The sequence below is a fragment of the Pollachius pollachius genome (assembly GCF_949987615.1).
Source record: "Pollachius pollachius genome assembly, chromosome: 17".
NCBI lineage: Eukaryota > Metazoa > Chordata > Actinopteri > Gadiformes > Gadidae > Pollachius > Pollachius pollachius.
Genome location: NC_136950.1, coordinates 910,447 through 927,613, shown reverse-complemented (window position 1 = coordinate 927,613; position 17,167 = coordinate 910,447). Strand labels below are relative to the sequence as shown.

The following is a 17,167-nucleotide window of genomic DNA, read 5'->3' as shown; positions in this document are numbered from 1 at the left end:
AGCGTGTTAGCGTGTTCCTCTGCAGCGTGTTAGCATGTTCCTCTGCAGCGTGTTCCTCTACAGCCTGTTAGCGTGTTCCTCTGCAGCGTGTTAGCGTGTTCCTCTACAGCGTGTTAGCGTGTTCCTCTACAGCCTGTTAGCGTGTTCCTCTACAGCGTGTTAGCATGTTCCTCTACAGCCTGTTAGCGTGTTCCTCTGCAGCGTGTTCCTCTACAGTGTGTTAGCGTGTTCCTCTACAGCCTGTTAGCGTGTTCCTCTGCAGCGTGTTCCTCTACAGCCTGTTAGCGTGTTCCTCTGCAGCGTGTTAGCGTGTTCCTCTACAACCTGTTAGCGTGTTCCTCTACAGCGTGTTAGCGTGTTCCTCTGCAGCGTGTTAGCATGTTCCTCTGCAGCGTGTTCCTCTACAGCCTGTTAGCGTGTTCCTCTGCAGCGTGTTAGCGTGTTCCTCTACAGCGTGTTAGCGTGTTCCTCTACACCCTGTTAGCGTGTTCCTCTACAGCGTGTTAGCGTGTTCCTCTACAACCTGTTAGCATGTTCCTCTGCAGCGTGTTCCTCTACAGCCTGTTAGCGTGTTCCTCTGCAGCGTGTTAGCGTGTTCCTCTACAGCGTGTTAGCGTGTTCCTCTACAGCCTGTTAGCGTGTTCCTCTACAGCGTGTTAGCGTGTTCCTCTACAGCCTGTTAGCGTGTTCCTCTGCAGCGTGTTCCTCTACAGCCTGTTAGCGTGTTCCTCTGCAGCGTGTTAGTGTGTTCCTCTACAGCGTGTTAGCGTGTTCCTCTACAGCGTGTTAGCGTGTTCCTCTACAGCGTGTTAGCATGTTCTTCTGCAGCGTGTTCCTCTACAGCCTGTTAGCGTGTTCCTCTGCAGCGTGTTAGCGTGTTCCTCTACAGCGTGTTAGCGTGTTCCTCTACAGCGTGTTAGCGTGTTCCTCTACAGCCTGTTAGCGTGTTCCTCTGCAGCGTGTTAGCGTGTTCCTCTACAGCGTGTTAGTTTGTTCCTCTACAGCGTGTTAGCGTGTTCCTCTACAGAGTGTTAGCGTGTTCCTCTGTAGCGTGTTCCTCTGCAGCGTGTTCCTCTACAGCGTGTTAGCGTGTTCCTCTACAGCGTGTTAGCTGTTCCTCTACAGCGTGTTAGCCTGTTCCTCTACAGCTTATGAATTTGTTCCTCTACAGCGTGTTAGCGTGTTCCTCTACAGCGTGTTACTGTGTTCCTCTACAGCCTGTTAGCGTGTTCCTCTACAGCGTGTTAGCGTGTTCCGCTACAGCGTGTTAGCGTGTTCCTCCTCAGCGTTTTAGTGTGTTCCTCTACATCCTGTGAATTTGTTCCTCTTCAGCGTTTTAGCGTGTTCCTCTACAGCGTGTTAGCGTGTTCCTCTACAGCCTGTTAGCGTGTTCCTCTTCAGCGTTTTAGCATGTTTCTCTGCAGCGTGTTTCTCCACAGGATTAGTACACAGTGATTACTGCTCTGCAGCCAGGTGCTTTTTTTTGTCCCGACTGTCGAGTTGAGGGGCAATGTATTCAATCCAATCATAATGACTGTAAAATTTAAGGAAAGTGGGACCTATTGTTCAACACAGAAGGTGACGGGGTCTTCCAGTAGTGGCCTTGTCCCCGACCATCTGCTCTGACTGGGCGTGAGTACGCTGTTTGGGTTCTGGTGGCGGTATGAGCCGTCAGAAGGTTTCAGTCCTTATCGTCATATCTCCCAATGCAAACACTGCATTCCTTGCAGCAGGCCGCACCCCTCCCCACCCTACCCAAAAGCCCTGTAAGATCTATTGATCGTTGGTATTTTTACTGAAGACCCCCGGGCACAAGAGTTGCGTTCAAACACGCGAGCATTGAGTGTTCTGAATCCGGTTTTTCTTTCTCAAAGACCTCCCCGGTTGACCCTGTGAACTTGAGTCCTCGGCACACTGTGTGTTTGGAGAGTGTGTGTTTTGGCCAAACACACACTGTGTGTTTGGCCTGTTAGCGTGTTCCTCTGCAGCGTGTTCCTCTGCAGCCTGTTAGCGTGTTCCTCTGCAGCGTGTTAGCGTGTTCCTCTACAGCTTGTAATTTTGTTCCTCTACAGCGTGTTAGCGTGTTCCTCTACAGCGTGTTAGCTTGTTCCTCTACAGCCTGTTAGCGTGTTCCTCTACAGCGTGTTAGCGTGTTCCTCTACAGCGTGTTAGCGTGTTCCTCTACAGCGTGTTAGCGTGTTCCTCTACAGCGCGTTAGCTTGTTCCTCTACAGCGTGTTAGCTTGTTCCTCTACAGCGTGTTAGCGTGTTCCTTTACAGCGTGTTAGCGTGTTCCTCTGCAGCGTGTTAGCATGTTCCTCTGCAGCGTGTTCCTCTACAGCCTGTTAGCGTGTTCCTCTGCAGCGCGTTAGCGTGTTCCTCTACAGCGTGTTAGCGTGTTCCTCTACAGCGTGTTAGCGTGTTCCTCTACAGCGTGTTAGCATGTTCCTCTACAGCGTGTTAGCGTGTTCCTCTACAGCGTGTTAGCGTGTTCCTCTACAGCGTGTTAGCATGTTCCTCTACAGCGTGTTAGTGTGTTCCTCTACAGCGTGTTAGCTGTTCCTATACAGCGTGTTAGCGTGTTCCTCTACAGCTTGTGAATTTGTTCCTCTATAGCGTGTTAGCGTGTTCCTCTACAGTGTGTTAGCGTGTTCCTCTACAGCCTGTTAGCGTGTTCCTCTACAGCGTGTTAGCGTGTTCCTCTACAGCGTGTTAGCGTGTTCCTCTACAGTGTGTTAGCATGTTCCTCTACAGCCTGTTAGCGTGTTCCTCTGCAGCGTATTCCTCTACAGCCTGTTAGCGTGTTCCTCTGCAGCGTGTTAGCGTGTTCCTCTACAGCCTGTTAGCGTGTTCCTCTACAGCATGTTAGCGTGTTCCTCTACAGCTTGTTAGCGTGTTCCTCTACAGCGTGTTAGCGTGTTCCTCTGCAGCGTGTTAGCATGTTCCTCTGCAGCGTGTTCCTCTACAGCCTGTTAGCGTGTTCCTCTGCAGTGTGTTAGCGTGTTCCTCTACAGCGTGTTAGCGTGTTCCTCTACAGCGTGTTAGCGTGTTCCTCTACAGCTTGCTAATTTGTTCCTCTACAGCGTGTTAGCGTGTTCCTCTACAGCGTGTTAGCGTGTTCCTCTACAGCGTGTTAGCGTGTTCCTCTACAACGTGTTAGCGTGTTCCTCTACAGCGTGTTTGCGTGTTCCTCTGCAGCGTGTTAGCGTGTTGCTCTGCAGCGTGTTCCTCTGCAGCGTGTTCCTCTACAGCGTGTTAGCGTGTTCCTCTGCAGCGTGTTAGCGTGTTGCTCTGCAGCGTGTTCCTCTGCAGCGTGTTCCTCTACAGCGTGTTAGCGTGTTCCTCTGCAGCGTGTTCCTCTGCAGCGTGTTCCTCTACAGCGTGTTAGCGTGTTCCTCTGCAGCTTGTTCCTCTGCAGCGTGTTCCTCTACAGCGTGTTAGGTGTTCCTCTGCAGCGTGTTCCTCTGCAGCGTGTTAGGTGTTCCTCTGCAGCGTGTTCCTCTACAGCGTGTTAGGTGTTCCTCTGCAGCGTGTTCCTCTGCAGCGTGTTCCTTTACAGCGTGTTAGCTTGTTCCTCTACAGCGTGTTAGCTGTTCCTCTACAACGTGTTAGCGTGTTCCTCTACAGCTTGTGAATTTGTTCCTCTACAGCGTGTTAGCGTGTTCCTCTACAGCGTGTTAGCGTGTTCCTCTACAGCGTGTTAGCGTGTTCCTCTACAGCGTGTTAGCGTGTTCCTCTTCAGCGTTTTAGCGTGTTCCTCTACAGCCTGTGAATTTGTTCCTCTTCAGCGTTTTAGCGTGTTCCTCTACAGCCTGTTAGCTTGTTCCTCTTCAGCGTTTTAGCATGTTTCTCTGCAGCGTTTTTCTCCATAGGATTAGCACACAGTGAATACTGCTCTGCAGCCAGGTGCTTTTTCTTGTCCCGACTGTCTGGTAGAGTTGAGGGGCAATGTATTCAATCCAATCATAATGACTGTAAAATTTAAGGAAAGTGGGACCTATTCAACACAACACAGAAGGTGACGGGGTCTTCCAGTAGTGGCTTTGTCCCCGACCATCTGCTCTGAGTACTGAGTACGCTGTTTTGGTTCTGGTGGCGGTATGAGCCGTCAGAAAGTTTCAGTCCTTATCGTCATATCTCCCAATGCAAACACTGCATTCCTTGCAGCAGGCCGCACCCCTCCCCACCCTACCCCAAAGCCCTGTAAGATCTATTGATCGTTGGTATTTTTACTGAAGACCCCCGGGCACAAGAGTTGCGTTCAAACACGCGAGCATTGAGTGTTCTGAATCCGGTTTTTCTTTCTCAAAGACCTCCCCGGTTGACCCTGTGAACTTGAGTCCTCGGCACACTGTGTGTTTGGAGAAGTTCTCCTGAAGAGGAAGCTATGTGAGGCTATGTGGCCTCATGTTAGATGCTTACTATGTGGTGTTCTCCTGAAGAGAGGCCATGTGGCCTGTGTAAGAGGTCCACTGTGTGTTCTCCTGAAGAGAGGCCATGTGGCCTGTGTAAGAGGTCCACTGTGTGTTCTCCTGAAGAGAGGCCATGTGGCCTGTGTAAGAGGTCCACTGTGTGTTCTCCTGAAGAGAGGCCATGTGGCCTGTGTAAGAGGTCCACTGTGTGTTCTCCTGAAGAGAGGCCATGTGGCCTGTGTAAGAGGTCCACTGTGTGTTCTCCTGAAGAGAGGCCATGTGGCCTGTGTAAGAGGTCCACTGTGTGTTCTCCTGAAGAGAGGCCATGTGGCCTGTGTAAGAGGTCCACTGTGTGTTCTCCTGAAGAGAGGCCATGTGGCCTGTGTAAGAGGTCCACTGTGTGTTCTCCTGAAGAGAGGCCATGTGGCCTGTGTAAGAGGTCCACTGTGTGTTCTCCTGAAGAGAGGCCATGTGGCCTGTGTAAGAGGTCCACTGTGTGTTCTCCTGAAGAGAGGCCATGTGGCCTGTGTAAGAGGTCCACTGTGTGTTCTCCTGAAGAGAGGCCATGTGGCCTGTGTAAGAGGTCCACTGTGTGTTCTCCTGAAGAGAGGCCATGTGGCCTGTGTAAGAGGTCCACTGTGTGTTCTCCTGAAGAGAGGCCATGTGGCCTGTGTAAGAGGTCCACTGTGTGTTCTCCTGAAGAGAGGCCATGTGGCCTGTGTAAGAGGTCCACTGTGTGTTCTCCTGAAGAGAGGCCATGTGGCCTGTGTAAGAGGTCCACTGTGTGTTCTCCTGAAGAGAGGCCATGTGGCCTGTGTAAGAGGTCCACTGTGTGTTCTCCTGAAGAGAGGCCATGTGGCCTGTGTAAGAGGTCCACTGTGTGTTCTCCTGAAGAGAGGCCATGTGGCCTGTGTAAGAGGTCCACTGTGTGTTCTCCTGAAGAGAGGATGTTTGGCCTTGCGTTAGAGGCAGAAAGTTGAACTGACAAGTCAGTCAATATTCCTTGGATATATCCTTAGAGATTACTGTGTGTGTGTTTCTTTGTGTGATATTTGTCAGGGTGTGTTTCTGTGTACACATTTGTCTTTGTTTGTATCTATGTATGAATGTCTACTTTATAAGTGACAATGGTTGTGTGTGTATCTGCATGGACCAGATGATGTCTCTGGACTGGTGTTGTGTGGACCGGATGATGTGTCTGGTATTGTGTGGACCAAATGATGTGTCTGGTGTTGTGTGGACCAGATGATGTGTCTGGTATTGTGTGGACCAAATGATGTGTCTGGTATTGTGTGGACCAGATGATGTGTCTGGTTTTCTGTGGACCAGATGATGTCTCTGGTGTTGTGTGGACCAGATGATGTGTCTGGTGTTGTGTGGACCAGATGACGTCTCTGGTATTGTGTGGACCAGATGATGTCTCTGGTGTTGTGTGGACCAGATGATGTGTCTGGTGTTGTGTGGACCAGATGATGTCTCTGGTGTTGTGTGGACCAGATGATGTCTCTGGTGTTGTGTGGACCAGATGACGTCTCTGGTGTTGTGTGGACCAGATGACGTCTCTGGTGTTGTGTGGACCAGAAGATGTCTCTGGTGTTGTGTGGACCATATGATGTCTCTGGTGTTGTGTGGACCAGATGATGTCTTGGGCTGGTGTTGGATTGACAGGCGTATTTACCTGAAGCTCTGAAGTGTCTTCTCTCTCGTCGTATACCACACTCTCAAAGGGACTCTGTTGTCATTGTCTCTCAGACCCATGTGTTCATAGGAGTGGTCCAGAAGACTTTCTAATCCAGCTGCATTTGACAGGGCTTTCAACTCTAGTGCCACCTCCTGTTTACAAGAAGGAGGTGAACGTTTCAGTGCAAAATCTTTGGAAAAATGGTCAATCTAATAACAATAATATTAATATGATATAATAAAAAAAATGAATATTATTGGCAAATTGGTAATTTAATTCATTGATCATTTTAGCAGTCCCTTTTATCCAAAGGGAATTACAAATTATATTTTTAGCTATGAGCAGGCAGGGGTAAAGGTGTTTTACTTTAGGAAGCCTGGACTATGAAACATTAAGGGGTTTAATGTAGGAGGCCTACAGGTCAACACTAGACTATTAAACATTAAGGGGTTTTAATCTAAGGCCTACAGGTCTACATTAGACTATGAATCATTAAGGGGTTTCCCCAGTCTACCCCAGTCTAGACATTGGGTCCACGATGGCGCCGTGAGAAGTGACTTCCTTCTGAAATGTGACACTGATTTTTTTTTTGCGCTTTCCTCGCATTTTGTGCGACCCCTTAGTCATGCTTTATCTATTTGGCGCCAAGTCTGTTGCCATGACATCTATGTCTGGGTGTTGAGGCGCCGGCGGTGTATGTAAGAGCATCGTCTCTCTGTCTGCCTTTCAGGAGGCGTATGTGTGTGTGTGGGCGTGTGCAATTGCATGCGTGTACATTTTTGTGTGTGTGTGCAGACAGGAGCCCTCTTACGGCCACCAGGGGGGTCAAAGCAGTGAGGAGGAGTTGAAGTGGAGAGCGCTCTGGACACTAAAAAAGTTTAGATGAGAGGAAATGAAGCAGCAGCCGTCGGGAGCGGAGTGAACATTGACCAACCCGCTGAGGGAAACGGCCACCGGTGTTAAATCTTTGATGCTGCTGCCCGTTTTAAAGGAGACATATTATGGTGTTTTCCCAACAAGTAAACATAGTAAATGAGTCCCAGAAAACATGTTTTTAAAGCCATTTGCTGGAAATAGCTTTTAGGAAAAAAAAAATCTTGCCTACAGCTATTCCACTCTATTTCAGTCCCTTTAGAATGTGCTGTTTCTGGTGTCTGTAGCTTTATTGCAAATGAGCTGCTGCCCATTGCGTACAAATTAGCTGTCAGGGTGAACCACAGATATAACCATACATATAATAATATATATATATAGGTATCTATATAATATAATATCTAATATCACAGCCAAAAGCTATGTGCGCCTCCAATGATATTATGAATCATAAAGACTGCGTCTGACGTCTTTTGTACTTCCACAATAAGTAAAGACTCGTAGTGGGGGTTATCTCTGTCATGGTTGAGAATAATTGGGGGTAAGGAACTTCAGCTTTGACTCTGAAGTCCAGATTGAACCGCGACATGGAGGAGAAAGAAATGCACGAACATCTCCGCCCAGCACTCGTCCGCTTGTCCACAAAATCGTAGCTATGCTCTGATTGGAGGGGGGAGGGGAAGTGGGAGGTAATATTCAAATGTGCCCCCTTCCTACGTAGGAGGGGGCGCCGAAACTGACTCCCTCGTTTGGTAACTTTAGGCGGGGATTTTCAGAAATGCATATCTCACTCATACTCATATCTCAATCATGAACGGATTTATTTCAAAGTTTGTATGCGTCTGGGAGAACCAGAGATCCAAAACAACAGCCCAAATCCCAGGAAAAGTGATGTTTTCATAATATGTCCCCTTTAAAGGTCGAAATTAACGTCACTCAGGCAGAGTCCACTGCACCTAAATGAGGGTCCTTTTGTTGTGTGTGAACACACCTGTGTGATGGGTGTGAGTGTGAAAGGTCAAGCCTTAAATGTCAACCTAACATATGGGCAACAAGTACAGCGATGACTTGCTTCACTGCGGTGCGCAGTGTTGGTGCTGTGCTGGAGTTACTGTAGTGTATACAATGGGCCGCAGGTTTGATGCCAGGGGCGGCCAACGTCTGTGCTAAACAGTGAGACAGTGTCAGCAGAATAAAGACTATGATTGAGAGGAACACATTTTAGAAGCTGTTTGAATGTTGAGATGTGATGGTGCGAGGGACACAAGGTTGTTGTGAGCACACATCCCTGTTGTTGTCTTTATTTATGGCCAAATGAGTTTCCTCTAGATGTAAAGGAATAACCCTTCTCAAACGTTTGCAGTTCACCCGATGCTGATCAAACGCTACAGGTTTTGGACGAACAGAGGTAACGTAATGTTTGCCAACGATAAGGTGCACATGCAGTCCAATCCTCCCTTTAATCTTCTTTCTAAAGGGACTTGAAGGCGGGCAACATTCTGCTGGGAGAAGATGGCTCCGTGCAGATCGCAGGTATGTATTCAGGAAGCCATTCAACACCATGCAGTTGATTCTCTGACCGACGGTGAGCTATCTTTACCCAGCGGGCCGTGACTCTAACCCATTATGGTTTGGAAGGATATTTAAACTTTATTCACATTATTTACCATTATTGAGTTTCCAGTGGTCTGCAGGCCCACATAAGTCCATCGCTCCCCCAGACCCTTGAACTCTCAAAAGAGCGAAGATAACTCACCAAACCCCAGTGGGAACAAGTCCCGGCCCCCTGAAGCAGAGTCACTAAACCCTGGTCCAACCCCCAGCCCCCTGAAGCAGAGTCACTAAACCCTGGTCCAACCCCCAGCCCCCTGAAGCAGAGTCACTAAACCCTGGTCCAACCCCCAGCCCCCTGAAGCAGAGTCACTAAACCCTGGTCCAACCCCCAGCCCCCTGAAGCAGAGTCACTAAACCCTGGTCCAACCCCCAGCCCCCTGAAGCAGAGTCACTAAACCCTGGTCCAACCCCCAGCCCCCTGAAGCAGAGTCACTAAACCCTGGTCCAACCCCCAGCCCCCTGAAGCAGAGTCACTAAACCCTGGTCCAACCCCCAGCCCCCTGAAGCAGAGTCACTAAACCCTGGTCCAACCCCCAGCCCCCTGAAGCAGAGTCACTAAACCCTGGTCCAACCCCCAGCCCCCTGAAGCAGAGTCACTAAACCCTGGTCCAACCCCCAGCCCCCTGAAGCAGAGTCACTAAACCCTGGTCCAACCCCCAGCCCCCTGAAGCAGAGTCACTAAACCCTGGTCCAACCCCCAGCCCCCTGAAGCAGAGTCACTAAACCCTGGTCCAACCCCAGCCCCCTGAAGCAGAGTCACTAAACCCTGGTCCACCCCCCAGCCCACCTGAAGCAGAGTCACTAACCCTGGTCCAACCCCAGCCCCCTGAAGCAGAGTCACTAACCCCTGGTCCAACCCCCAGCCCCCTGAAGCAGAGTCACTAACCCTGGTCCAACCCCCCAGCCCCCTGAAGCAGAGTCACTAAACCCTGTCCAACCCCCAGCCCCCTGAAGCAGAGTCACTAAACCCTGGTCCAACCCCCAGCCCCCTGAAGCAGAGTCACTAAACCCTGGTCCAACCCCCAGCCCCCTGAAGCAGAGTCACTAAACCCTGGTCCTCCAACCCCCAGCCCCCTGAAGCAGAGTCACTAAACCCTGGTCCAACCCCCAGCCCCCTGAAGCAGAGTCACTAAACCCTGGTCCAACCCCCAGCCCCCTGAAGCAGAGTCACTAAACCCTGGTCCAACCCCCAGCCCCCTGAAGCAGAGTCACTAAACCCTGGTCCAACCCCCAGCCCCCTGAAGCAGAGTCACTAAACCCTGGTCCAACCCCCAGCCCCCTGAAGCAGAGTCACTAAACCCTGGTCCAACCCCCAGCCCCCTGAAGCAGAGTCACTAAACCCTGGTCCAACCCCCAGCCCCCTGAAGCAGAGTCACTAAACCCTGGTCCGTCCACAACAACGTGTCTCCTTGTGTTTGTATCCTGATGGGCGTGGCCTCTGTGTCTCTTGTGTTTGTATCCTGATGGGCGTGGCCTCTGTGTCTCCTTGTGTTTGTATCCTGATGGGCGTGGCCTCTGTGTCTCTTGTGCTTGTATCCTGATGGGCGTGGCCTCTGTGTCTCTTGTGTTTGTATCCTGATGGGCGTGGCCTCTGTGTCTCTTGTGTTTGTATCCTGATGGGCGTGGCCTCTGTGTCTCTTGTGTTTGTATCCTGATGGGCGTGGCCTCTGTGTCTCTTGTGTTTGTATCCTGATGGGCGTGGCCTCTGTGTCTCTTGTGTTTGTATCCTGATGGGCGTGGCCTCTGTGTCTCCTTGTGTTTGTATCCTGATGGGCGTGGCCTCTGTGTCTCTTGTGTTTGTATCCTGATGGGCGTGGCCTCTGTGTCTCTTGTGTTTGTATCCTGATGGGTGTGGCCTCTGTGTCTTGTGTTTGTATCCTGATGGGAGTGGCCTCTGTGTCTCTTGTGTTTGTATCCTGATGGGCGTGGCCTCTGTGTCTCTTGTGTTTGTATCCTGATGGGCGTGGCCTCTGTGTCTCCTTGTGCTTGTATCCTGATGGGCGTGGCCTCTGTGTCTCTTGTGTTTGTATCCTGATGGGCGTGGCCTCTGTGTCTCTTGTGCTTGTATCCTGATGGGCGTGGCCTCTGTGTCTCTTGTGCTTGTATCCTGATGGGCGTGGCCTCTGTGTCTCTTGTGCTTGTATCCTGATGGGCTTGGCCTCTGCTCCTCCCTAGACTTCGGCGTCAGTGCCTTCCTGGCGACCGGCGGGGACATCACCAGGAATAAGGTGCGCAAGACTTTCGTGGGAACGCCGTGCTGGATGGCCCCCGAGGTCATGGAGCAGGTGAGCGCCGTCACCATGGCAACGGGATATTCATAAACATTATCCATGCAGCCCATGACAGATGGTACCAGTTGCAGCTGGGACCCTTTTGGAGTGTGAGGGGCTCCTAAAGGACTGTGATGTGCCATGAGCTCTGTGATACTTGGTCAGTACTCACAGATGAGCTGGTCGAAGTTTCCACCAGCTCAAGTTTCACTATCGCACGTGCAGTATAACAAGGTGGGACAATGAAATGACCCTGACTCACTACACCTAGTACACACAGAATACATCAATCAAATATGAATACCGTATTTTCCGCACTATAAGGCGCACTTAAAAGCCGGTAATTTTCTCAAAAAATGACAGTGCGCCTTATAATCCGGATGGATCAATTCGTGTTTACAAATGAACAAAGTTGTCCGAACGCTTAATAAAGTTTGACTGTGTCTGACTGTTTTGTTGACATTCCCTTTATGGCTGGTTCAGACCACACGACAGATATTCCTCCACTATTAGGAAGGTCACACTATACGATCACAGAGCCAGGAAATCGGGCGGAAGACTGGCCACACTACAAGATTCGAGGGTGCGATGCTCTACTTTGTATCATTCACGTTTGCAAGATATTTAAAAAATCTAAGGTTTGGAACTGCGTAATTGTGTTTTACTTTTTTGTCCAAAAGGGTCCAGTTTTATATCTGCTAAATGCAGCAACTCGTCCTCACAGTTGCGTTGCGCGTGACGAGCTATACAATTAGCACAGCTCCATCTAGTGGATGCATAACGCATCCCCAGTCAAACGTTTGACTGCAGTATCTTCTATGCTATGCGCCTTATAATCCGGTGCACCCTATTTATGAAAAAAGTTCTAAAATAGGTCATTCATTGAAGGTGCGCCTTATAATCCGGTGCGCGTTATAGTGCGGGAAATACGGTATATCAACCAATGAATAAAGAAGGAATGTCCATCCAACTAAAACCCCCACCATAAAGAAAAAATATTCAATATTTATAATAGATAGATAGATAGATAGATAGATAGATAGATAGATAAAAAAGGTCAAATAGAAAGTAAGAGAGAGTAATAAAATGCAGAATGTCCTCTCAAGTGGCCGTGTGTCTTACAGTGAAGTCTGAGAGTGAATCCGGAGTAGTTTCTGGAGCTTCATCTTCTCCTCTGCAGGTCAGGGGTTACGACTTTAAGGCAGACATCTGGAGCTTCGGCATCACAGCCATCGAGCTCGCAACCGGCGCCGCGCCCTATCACAAGTACCCGCCCATGAAGGTGAGGCAGGACTGCACCATCTTACACACCATTACACACATTACACACCGTTACAAACATCATACTCACAATGACACGCCCGCTCACATCCCATCCTACGCACCATTAGACACCATTACACGGTATAAGATCATAAGGTCATATACCCGTATTGTATGTTTAAATGGCCACACCGCCTAGTGCTATGTGCAACGACGTGATGCCGTCTCCCCCCCCCCCACTACCTATGTGTATCTTGAACAACTGATGGATTTTAATGTTTATTTATGTATTCACTCGTGTGTGTGTGTGTGTGTGTGTGTGTGTGTGTGTGTGTGTGTGTGTGTGTGTGTGTGTGTGTGTGTGCAGGTGCTGATGTTGACCCTGCAGAACGACCCCCCCGGTCTGGAGACTGGCATCGCCGACAAGGAGATGGTGAAGAAATACGGAAAATCCTTCAGGAAGATGATCTCCCTATGTCTTCAGAAGGAGCCAGAGAAAAGGTCTAAAACATGAGCCCAGTCACATAGCACATGGAGAACCCCTCAGAGAAAATACCCAGTATTCACTTACTCTAGAAAAGGTCAGACATATGATGCTGCTGACGTGGCCAAATGCACTCCACAAGCCAGTGGCTGAGGTCCCGTTTTGCGGCCCTTTTATTGGCTGAAGGTGTTTACTGGCCTGGTTCCCCTTTCTTCTCCAGGCCTACATCCGCAGAGCTGCTGAAGAACAAGTTCTTCCAGAAAGCAAAGGTAGGTGTGACTCCCCTCATCCTGAGTCAGTCTCTGCGTGATGAATAGTCCGTACCGGTGTTGAGGCTCCAGCAGCACATCCCATAAACATGAATTTTCTTCACTCAACAAGGTCAGATCAGGGTAATGATATCATTATATATATACAGTGGGGCAAAAAAGTATTTAGTCAGCCACCAATTGTGCAAGTTCTCCCACTTAAACAGATGAGAGAGGCCTGTAATTTTCATCATAGGTAAACCTCAGCTATGAGAGACAAAATGAAAAAAAAAAATCTAGAAAATCACAATGTCTGATTTTTAAAGAATTTATTTGCAAATTATGGTGGAAAATAAGTATTTGGTCAATAATTTTGGGCCTTCGCTGGGCAACACAGACTTTTAACTCCCTCCAAAGATTTTCTATGGGGTTGAGATCTGGAGACTGGCTAGGCCACTCCAGGACCTTGAAATGCTTCTTACGAAGCCACTCCTTCGTTGCCCGGGCGGTGTGTTTGGGGTCATTGTCATGCTGAAAGACCCAGCCATGTTTCATCTTCAGTGCCCTTGCTGATGGAAGGAGGTTTTCACTCAAAATCTCAATATACATGGCCCCATTCATTCTTTCCGTCACACGGATCAGACGTCCTGGTCCCTTGTCAGAAAAACAGCCCCAAAGCATGATGTTTCCACCCCCATGCTTCACTGTAGGTATGGTGTTCTTTGGATCCAACTCAGCATTCTTTCTTCTCCAAACACGACGAGTTGAGTTTTTACCAAAAAGTTCTATTTTGGTTTCATCTGACCATATGACATTCTCCCAATCCTGTTCTGGATCATCCAACTGCTCTCTAGCAAACTTCAATCGGGCCCGGACATGCACTGGCTTTAGCAGGGGGACACGTCTTGCACTGCAGGATTTGAGTCCCTGGCGGCGTAGTGTGTTAGTGATGGTAGCCTTTGTTACTTTGGTCCCAGCTCTCTGGAGGTCATTCACTAGATCCCCCCATGTGGTTCTGGGATTTTTGTTCACCGTTCTTGTGATCATTTTGACCCCACAGGTTGAGATCTTGCGTGGAGCCCCAGATCGAGGGAGATTATCAGTGGTCTTGTATGTATTCCATTTCCTAATAATTGCTCCAGCAGTTGATTTCTTCACACCAAGCTGCTTACCTATTGCAGATTCAGACTTCCCAGCCTGGTGCAGGTCTACAATTGTGTTTCTGGTGTCCTTTGACAGCTCTTTGGTCTTGGCCATAGTGGAGTTTGGAGTGTGACTGTTTGAGGTTGTGGACAGGTGTCTTTTATACTGATAAGGAGTTCAAACAGGTGCCATTAATACAGGTAACAAGTGGAAGACAGAGGAGCCTCTTAAAGAAGAAGTTACAGGTCTGTGACAGCCAGAAATCTTGCTGGTTTGTAGGTGACCAAATACTTATTTTCCACCATAATTTGCAAATAAATTCTTAAAAAATCAGAAGTTGTGATTTTCTGGATTTTTTTTTTCATTTTGTCTCTCATAGCTGAGGTTTACCTATGATGAAAATTACAGGCCTCTCTCGTCTTTTTAAGTGGGAGAACTTGCACAATTGGTGGCTGACTAAATACTTTTTTGCCCCACTGTATATATATATATATCTTTTAATTAAGCTTAATGATGACAAATAATGTCATCTTAACATTATTATTAAACTGATATTCTACATTATAATCAGAATAAAATTATAAAGATAATCACACAATCTTAGATCTACCTTGACCCTAACTTACAAACATACACATTTACCATCCTGAGTCAAATTACCATCTTGTGATGGCACAGACCACTCATGATTTATCATCATAGATCACATCATAACTTTTATGATGAAATAGTTTCTCTTCGACAAACCAGATAGGTGCTCCTCATATTTGTGACATTCCAACCCAATTCTGAGTTGCTTTTCTGCTTGTCGTGGTGTCAGTCAGAATATTCCATTTTGCTTTATAATCAATCTTGTTTACTTTATCCACGGCTAAAGTTGCCGCTGCAGTCTGTGGCTGATCGGCCAGAGCTTGATCTATTTGTAGTTTGGGGAACAACAATAGTGCTGTCTCAGCTTTATCACATTCACAGCCCAGTCCACCCTCTTTGCTTTTAGTAAAATACCTTACGTGACATGGCCGCAGTACTCACAATGCCCATCAGAGGGCAGCATTTGTCAGCATTTCACTGAGATGTTTCCCAAGATGATGAGGCTGCTCTCAGCTACCACCACTGAATTGAGGACATTCCAAGTTCCCTCTCCCCAATCCTTTTTTTGGGGGAATTGCATATTTATATATTCCATGATTTGGAGTTGCAACAGAGATTATTGTTTCCCTATTGATCCAGCTGTGTCCCATAACATGTCAAATTAATCCATTCTCCTCGTTTTATGGCAGAACAACGAATACTTGCAGGAGAGGTTACTTCAAAGAGCGCCAACAATAACAGAGCGGTCGAAAAAGGTAAGAGCCAGTCAGTAAGGTTACATTAAAGAAGACCTACATCAGAACAAAGGTAACAGCCAGTCAGTAAGGTTACATTAAAGAAGACCTACATCACAAAGGTATGAGCCAGTCAGTAAGGTTACATTAAAGAAGACCTACATCAGAACAAAGGTAACAGCCAGTCAGTAAGGTTACATTAAAGAAGACCTACATCAGAACAAAGGTAACAGCCAGTCAGTAAGGTTACATTAAAGAAGACCTACATCAGGACAAAGGTAACAGCCAGTCAGTAAGGTTACATTAAAGAAGACCTACATCACAAAGGTAACAGCCAGTCAGTAAGGTTACATTAAAGAAGACCTACATCAGAACAAAGGTAACAGCCAGTCAGTAAGGTTGCATTAAAGAAGACCTACATCACAAAGGTAACAGCCAGTCAGTAAGGTTACATTAAAGAAGACCTACATCAGAACAAAGGTAACAGCCAGTCAGTAAGGTTACATTAAAGAAGACCTACATCACAAAGGTAACAGCCAGTCAGTAAGGTTACATTAAAGAAGACCTTCATCACAAAAGTAACAGCCAGTCAGTAAGGTTGCATTAAAGAAGACCTACATCTTAACAAAGGTAAGAGCCAGTCAGTAAGGTTACATTAAAGAAGACCTACATCACAAAGGTAACAGCCAGTCAGTAAGGTTGCATTAAAGAAGACCTACATCAGAACAAAGGTAAGAGCCAGTCAGTAAGGTTACATTAAAGAAGACCTACATCAGAACAAAGGTAACAGCCAGTCAGTAAGGTTGCATTAAAGAAGACCTACATCACAAAGGTAACAGCCAGTCAGTAAGGTTACATTAAGGAAGACCTACATCAGAACAAAGTTAAGAGCCAGTCAGTAAGGTTACATTAAAGAAGACCTACATCAGAACAAAGGTAACAGCCAGTCAGTAAGGTTACATTAAAGAAGACCTACATCAGAACAAAGGTAACAGCCAGTCAGTAAGGTTACATTAAAGAAGACCTACATCAAAACAAAGGTAACAGCCAGTCAGTAAGGTTACATTAAAGAAGACCTACATCAGAACAAAGGTAATAGCCAGTCAGTAAGGTTATATTAAAGAAGACCTAAATCACAAAGGTAACAGCCAGTCAGTAAGGTTACATTAAAGAAGACCTACATCAGAACAAAGGTAACAGCCAGTCAGTAAGGTTACATTAAAGAAGACCTACATCAGAACAAAGGTAACAGCCAGTCAGTAAGGTTACATTAAAGAAGACCTACATCAGAACAAAGGTAAGAGCCAGTCAGTAAGGTTACATTAAAGAAGACCTACATCAGAACAAAGGTAAGAGCCAGTCAGTAAGGTTACATTAAAGAAGACCTACATCAGAACAAAGGTAACAGCCAGTCAGTAAGGTTACATTAAAGAAGACCTACATCACAAAGGTAACAGCCAGTCAGTTAGGTTACATTAAAGAAGACCTACATCACAAAGGTAACAGCCAGTCAGTAAGGTTACATTAAAGAAAACCTACATCAGAACAAAGGTAACAGCCAGTCAGTAAGGTTACATTACAGAAGACCTACATCAGAACAAAGGTAACAGCCAGTCAGTAAGGTTGCATTAAAGAAAACCTACATCAGAACAAAGGTAAGAGCCAGTCAGTAAGGTTACATTAAAGAAGACCTACATCAGAACAAAGGTAACAGCCAGTCAGTAAGGTTACATTAAAGAAGACCTACATCAGAACAAAGGTAACAGCCAGTCAGTAAGGTTACATTAAAGAAGACCTACATCAGAACAAAGGTAAGAGCCAGTCAGTAAGGTTACATTAAAGAAGACCTACATCA

At 47.4% G+C, this 17,167-nt stretch overlaps 1 protein-coding gene across 3 annotated transcripts in view; it reads left to right on the top strand.

The window, feature by feature from the left end:
- Positions 1-17,167, top strand: part of LOC307088896 (serine/threonine-protein kinase OSR1-like) — a 64,362-nt gene that overhangs the window by 28,894 nt on the left and 18,301 nt on the right. For all 3 annotated transcript variants that reach the window (XR_013812590.1, XM_079754952.1, XM_079754953.1), the window contains exons 5-10: positions 8,443-8,498; positions 10,755-10,864; positions 12,030-12,131; positions 12,480-12,613; positions 12,817-12,865; positions 15,268-15,333. Coding sequence is in view for 2 of the 3 variants with exons in the window: in XM_079754952.1 (XP_079611078.1) it covers positions 8,443-8,498; positions 10,755-10,864; positions 12,030-12,131; positions 12,480-12,613; positions 12,817-12,865; positions 15,268-15,333 (517 nt within the window). In the remaining variant the exon portion in view is untranslated. The remainder of the gene's footprint in view (positions 1-8,442; positions 8,499-10,754; positions 10,865-12,029; positions 12,132-12,479; positions 12,614-12,816; positions 12,866-15,267; positions 15,334-17,167) is intronic.